Here is a 7,129-nt window from a genome sequence, read left to right as displayed (position 1 = left end):
AACACAAAATCAGTGAATTGTAATTGTATAATCTGAATCAACATTTGAACCTCCACTGTACAAAAGAATATAATTCATTAGAAGCTGTTTTCCATAAACTTCACAAATTCGCCAAAATCAATCTTCCCATCTCTATTCATGTCGAAAGCTCTAATCATCTTTCTGCAATCCTGCACCTCTGATCCTTCTGCGAAGCCCAAACTACAGACTACTCTCTGCAACTCCCCTGCATCTATGAACCCATCTTTGTTCTCATCAAACACATCAAACGCTTCCTTCACCTCCTCTATGCTGGGCTCCTCCTCAAACAGGGCTGAAAGCTCTTCCAAACCCATTCTCTCCTGGAGTTTATCCTTATCTTTGTTAACAAAAATCCCCAAATTCTCCATCACAGTCTCCACCTCTCCCCTGCGAAGTTTCCCATCATTTGTCTCTTCTTGGAAGCAAACCCACCTTCCTGAGCATCCATGATTCTGGTTTGTCATCTCAGCCCAAACCTTTGAACCCTTTGATTGTCCAATTACAAAATCATGTTTGGATTGGAGAAGAGAAAGAAAACTTGAGTAGAACAACTGAATTCTAAAGATGCAGATGAGAATTCTCTGAAATATTGAGAACCCAACAGATCTAGCTAATGCTAAAGCAGAGGAGACGGCTTTATTCGCCATTGTTGAATTGGATGGTTTAGACTGCTGAGAAAGATCAACCAAGAGTGGAAATAAGAAATGGGAAGCTGGTTTGGAACTCTGGATGTCAGATATGAGAAATGGAAATGGGTGAGGTTGATTTATATATAATGAATATCGGATTATTCAATTCTCTAATGTGAAGGTCAACGTCTATGTGCCCACATGACGAAGCAAGTTTTTGCGGAAAATTTGAGAATTGAATTAAGTAATCTATAAAGGATGGTCCCCTGAACTGTGCCATTGAAGGAAGGGAAGTTTCTGTGCTGCACCCAGTGTGAATTGTGTAGGCGTGAGAGAAAGGCCAGTCTGGAGACTCTGGACTTGCTTTTCCGTCTCTATTAATTGGGTAACAGGGGACCAACCAGAACCTGAAGTTTCCTAGAGGTGGAAGCGTAATGGAGGAGAAGGCCTACAATCATGAATAAGCCCCAGATCTTTCATACTTGCATGGTTTTTAATGCAATAGCAATGCTAGTTCTTTTAAAAGAGGGAAAAAAAAAAAGTCTTCTACCTGACTCCTTTTGACAAATAATGTAACATTTATTCTTGTATTCCGTCGCAGCTTAATCCAGGGAGTACTAGTGCAGGCCATCCCGATAGAACAGCAATTCTTACTTTCTCTGTAAGCAATTCTGAGATGTGTAAGGATGAGCGTTGTAACCTATTCTTCATTGATAGTGCAGCAAAATCTCATCTCACCAAGGACATAGGTAATCTTGCGAAACCTCGCAAACCTATGTGTATTATTAGTTCTTATTTTTTCCATTATCTTCTGCATCGCTTTTAGGGTTGCGTTTCTACAGCATGGAACCTGTCAAATGATCCATGAGGTTTTTTTTTTTTTTTTTTTTTAAGAAAATCCACTTAGTGTCAATAACCTTAGGCACCGTTTGACAACGTTTCTACCGTTTCTGTGTCAAGAAACGATAGAAACATAAATTTTAATTTCTATTTCCAGAAACAGAATTTAAGATGTTTGGTAAACCTTATTTCTAGAAACGTTTCCCACAAGAAATGGTGTTTGATAACAATCATTTCTGGAAACGTTTCCCACATGCGTTTGTATTTGTTTAAATCAATACATTCCCAAATTTTAATTTAATTTTAAAGAAAGTTATAACCCTTTCTTCAAACACGAGACAAGCGACCAAACCATCTTCCACACTTCCACACTTTATCTTAAATCATATTTTTTTTAATATAACATATTAACCTACAAAATATAATATAGTGCTAATATTCCCAATATGTCAAATGTCTGACATCAACTTTCGGATTCTAACCTGACCGTCTAACTACCACATTTGTTTATGTCCAATTTATTAACTACATCTAGGATATCTATAAATATCTTTCTTTTTTCCTCAGATACTTCAATCTCGCTTTTCAATACTCTAGTGTTCTCCTCTTCACCTTTGATTGTTCATTGTAAGTATCCCTTCACAAAATCAAAAGATGATGCTGATGAAGATGAATGGCCTTCAATCGTCGAACTTCCCACACAATCGGATGAACATGCACTTGAGGAACTGCTGTTATCATAAATCCATCCAAAAAATTTGCAGCCTCAATCTTAGGCCTGAAAGTAACTTTAAGCGAATTAGGACAATAATTGACAAAACTATACAATTGTACTTTAAATAAAGATATAAAGTTATACCCCAATTGATTTTGGACAACACCAAAATTGACGATTATAGTTCGCTGAGGTTTTCGCGACACGTACTTTATATTTCCCTTCACCACAATCACATATTCGAAATTCATCTACCCACATGAAAGAATCATTATGCCTCAGACATTTAAAGTGCGTTCTACCACTATTAGACCCTTGTTTGGTTGTGAACTTATCGCACAAACCATTACAAAATTCACGCCTAGTCAGTACAGTGTCATTGGAATACATCTGTAGAACACAAATACTGCCAATCATACCAAAGTATCATGTAGGGAAAAAATCTTATCAGTAACAACATATAATCAATTTCTAAAACACTATATGATAGCACAATATTGATACAATTTAAATAATACTATTACTACAACATCATTCCCAAGTAAGATACGTTCAGTAAAACCAATTACATTACTCAATACTTTGCGAAACATATAATACATTCCAACTGTGATTGGTAAAAGTTATGATCCACTTAACGAAATCGTAGCCATTCTCGTCAATATAGCTAATTGATTGACTGTATTAAGCGTACCAAGAACATTTGTTTGGTTGAACGTCTCTGGGACGTATCAGATGTTGAAGCACGATACACCTGAAGATCAGCATTCATAGAGTCCTCTATAGCTTGTTCACTTCCAAGCTCGTTAAATAACTCATCTTGAATTGTCTGTTCCTTGATGTAATTGTGAATCCCACAACAAGCGACTATGATTCTTGTCTGATCTTTAATATCGTATGCCTTCATACTCCTTAAAATTTGAAATCTATTTTTCAAGACATCGAATGTTCTTTCAATAAACATTCCGCAATGACAAGTGCTTGTGATTGAACAATTCCTTTATTGTTCTAGGTCCAAGTTTACCCTCACCAAAATCCTGTAAGTGATACTTTTCTTTTCGGAATGGCACCAAATACCCGAGTTGATTTGCGTAGCCCAAGTCAATAGCATAATACTTGCCTTGAAGTAGTATAAAAACATGTACAGGATTAGATATTGATTCCATATCTTACATATATAAAATGACAACTATAATTTGATAAGATATTTATACCTGGTGGTGGATGAGGAAACACTAATGTAACATTTGTTCTTGCTTCCTCAAAAACTCTGGCATCGTGTGTACTACCTTCCCTTGCAAGACCGTGTAAAATCCTATTTCCAACAAATTCACTAGTACAGAGTGAGATAAATATTCATTGAACTGAGAAAAAAAATTGTGTATAAAAAGGCAAAGGTACACAATATGCATCATGGGCAATGGATGTGGAATCAATCTCCAATGCATTATTTTCACATTTCCAAACTCAAACACTGAGGTCATAAACATTTAAATGGGCGAAAGAAATCTCTTACAAAAGGAATTCAATTTCTAACTACTTTGACCAATTGATTAGCTTTCATAATCATTGTACCTTAGATAAGGAATTGTATAAAGAAAAAAAAAGGGATGAAGGGTACAATACACAACATGGATATAGGCAACTGAAATGCAAACATGAGAAATACACTGTTTTCATATAAATTGATCTGAAATAAAAGGGGAAAAAAAAAAGACTTGCACAATTTCTAATATATGGAAAGTAGATCAATATGTATTTTGTTCAAGCTGTACTACTTGGGCAGAACAAGTCTATTATTATTGGCCTGGTTTGTAATCAGGTTACTGGTAACAACATAAAATGAAAGATTCCAAAAGGATGATATTCCAACATTTTTAAGAAATAACAATAAAAAAATATCTGATCAGCCCGAGATGTTGAGATTTTTTAAATGTGAGAGAAAGAGAGGCATAGAGAGTAAGAGATATATACCAATTAAGTTGAAAGAGAGACAATGAAGTTGGAACAGAATAATCAAGTAGTATTAGGACAAGGCATATATAATGGTTGCATTCAAAACTAGCATATTGCATTTGGGAATAATCATAGCCCTTTCCACATGTTTGAGCAGATGATGGAGAAAGATTGGGCTATTCTTGAGGTTTTATGAGTTAGGAATAGAGGAGAGAGACCCCATGAGCATAAAGGAGAGATCTGATATCTATAATAGAGAACCCCTAGTATGACAATCCACCTACCCATGAGGCCATCAAGTTACATCAGCAATAGCAATGGATGCACATGAACTGGAAGTGTGTGTGTGTGTGGAAATAACAGCTGCAGCTCTGTAAGAAAAGGATGGCCCAAATGCAAGTAGCCCCATTCATTAAGGATTTTGCCTCCACACCAATCCTGAAAACCCATGCAGCCCATATATTGTACTACAAGTATTCACAATTGCTTGTTACCGTCAATTGTATGAAAGACTTGAAGAGAAATTGTCAAGATACTCTTCACAAGTGCATGACCAGAAAGAATCGAGAACACAGAAACATCAAGGAGTTGTAGTGGAAAAACTTGCAAGAGCCATCAAGGAGAACAGAGAAACATCAAGGAGTAAACTTTCCAACAATATTTTCCTAATTCTTTCTTTCTATTCTTGCTCACCGTTTAGCATTTTTTTTTGGATCTGAAAAAACTTGTAAGAGCCATGTAGAAATCATAGGAGCAAACTCCACAATTGTTTACAAGTATAAGAAAGCACCCACAACTGGATGACCAAATGCTCTTTCTTTATATATTCTTTTTTTATGTGTATTAGTAATGCCTAGGGTCCTATACCTGGAGCTTCATGTGTAATAGGCTTAGGAGGTTTTTAGAAGTTCTTTTGCATCACCAGCAATGAAGTAACTGCTGTGCATGACTGTTAATATGGGACATAGTTTTACTAGAGAGCTGTATTCAGAGTTTAGCACAAGTTTTTGGCAAATAGAGGGGAGATAAATATCAAGAAGTGGAAAGCTTATTTAGTGGAAGAAAGATGCATTTGGTTGCTGTTTTTGGTTTGGCAAGTAGAGGGGAGCTAAATCCGAACAAGTTTTTGTTGTGGAAAGCATATTTATTTTCTGAAAGGTGCTTTTTTGTTTTTTCCCCTTCCTCTGATAAAATGTGAATCCTATTACATATATAAAATATTGATTGAGTTGACTGGAGTTTCTCATTTCTCTGTGGTTTTCTTCTAATGCATGTGGACCTTTTGGGGAGCCCAAGAGAGCCATAAAACAGGACTGTGAGGTGGAACAGTAGTGGCTGTAATAAATGTGATTATCCCTCTCATCAGGTGAGCCTTGAAGCATGGTAATGTAGTCCTGGTTTGAAGGATCAAAACAGTAGCCAAACAAGATCATTAAATCAAAGGTTGGTTCAGGTCTAGGGTGATTAGTTCTAGGTTAGGTTATGATGGAGGAGAGGGGCTGATATAGAGGTCTGTAGTAGGGACATGGGAGAAGGCTTGCTGAAAATTTCTGCAAAATCGGATGTGCAAAACAGTAGGTAAGGACAGGTCATAGTAAGAATATGACTAGGTGCAAAAGGGTAATTGTAGGTACTGATTTTAGGGTTTAACAAGGGAAAAATAGGTACTGATTTTTGGTGTTAATGAACCTAATAAAAGTAGGTCACTAGTGGAAGAAAAATTCTACCAAAATTGGTTACCGTATGAGAAGACCTAAAACAAAGCTCTAATGGGGGTAGGGTTAGAATAGGAAATATGGATATATCCCAAGATCCATCCTGTAGAATGAAACCAAACTAGAATTGAGTTCTGTTCTCGGGCTGGTGAATTGTGTACTCAAAAAATGAGATCAATCGGATGACTCGTTTACTTAATCTTAAAATATCCTTGCATAAGAATAACTAGAAAGAAGGATTCTAGTTGCAGAGTTTTAAGAACAAGAATTACTTGGTAATGGCAGGATACAAAGATCAATGATTCCAAACCAGGAAATCAGCAATAGAACTAGAACAAGAACAATATGACCATGCCGGGCCAGGGCACTACTCACCTGTGTGATAAGCACATGGGAGGAGTGATACTAGAAAATAAGATCCATAGTCCCTTATAGTTCTTATAACATTATATACCTCTGTTTTCTCTTCAACTTCAAATGTGGGATTAAACATTTCATAAAAAAAAGTGTATTGTTCAAAAGCAAATCCCATATAATCAAAGTATAAAGTCATGTGGGAGGCAAAACCAAAATTTTGAAAAGTAGGATATATTATCCATATATTAAAACATTTAATACAACATTCATTAATGCAATCAACTCCGAAAGAAAAAAAGAGAGAGTACACTAACTAAAAGCATCTATTGAACTTACAAAATTATATATAAGATCGGGTTTCCCTTTAGACACAGTCTCATCTTCATTTATGAAGCTTAAATTTATTAACATTTTGAAAGGAAAAGGGTTCCTTCCCTAAGAGGCAACGTGGCCTTTGTGCCAATATGAGGGCCAATACGAACACTTGCAAAACTATCAATAGCAACAGAATTTCGACCTTTTATGGGAGTTGGGGTGATCATTTCACCCCGCATCTAGGTGCAAGGGTCATGCTACCTTTCAAGCTTCTTTTTTCTAATTTAAAAATATTAAGACTCTAGATTGGCCCTTCATACAGTCTTACTTAAGCTAGTAACTCAATTTTTTTTTTGCTATTGCTCTCATTCTATTGTGGTTGAAGAGAGAATTCCTTAATTCACAAGATTTAACCTTCCAATTGGATTGAATGAGAGCATCTATTCCAAATTTTTTTTCTTTAGTGAAATACTATTCCAAGTTTTGAATCATAGTAATAAATCACCTTTCGTGAAGAGATTCCCCCTTCATTGGGTGGTAGAAATAGAATACACAAAATAAGTGACTCGTAAGGGTATAAA

General features: G+C 36.0%; 1 protein-coding gene across 1 annotated transcript; it reads right to left on the bottom strand.

The window, feature by feature from the left end:
• Positions 1-1,122, bottom strand: LOC122083252 (probable calcium-binding protein CML45). The gene has a single exon (XM_042650998.1). The coding sequence runs from the start codon at positions 666-668 to the stop codon at positions 78-80; it is 591 nt and encodes a 196-aa protein (XP_042506932.1). The 5' UTR covers positions 669-1,122; the 3' UTR covers positions 1-77.
• Between the last annotated feature and the right edge of the window lie 6,007 nt (positions 1,123-7,129).

The sequence above is a fragment of the Macadamia integrifolia genome, chromosome 7 (assembly GCF_013358625.1).
Source record: "Macadamia integrifolia cultivar HAES 741 chromosome 7, SCU_Mint_v3, whole genome shotgun sequence".
NCBI lineage: Eukaryota > Viridiplantae > Streptophyta > Magnoliopsida > Proteales > Proteaceae > Macadamia > Macadamia integrifolia.
The sequence above is the reverse complement of the archived record's forward strand: the minus strand, read 5'-3'. Positions and strand labels throughout refer to the sequence as shown.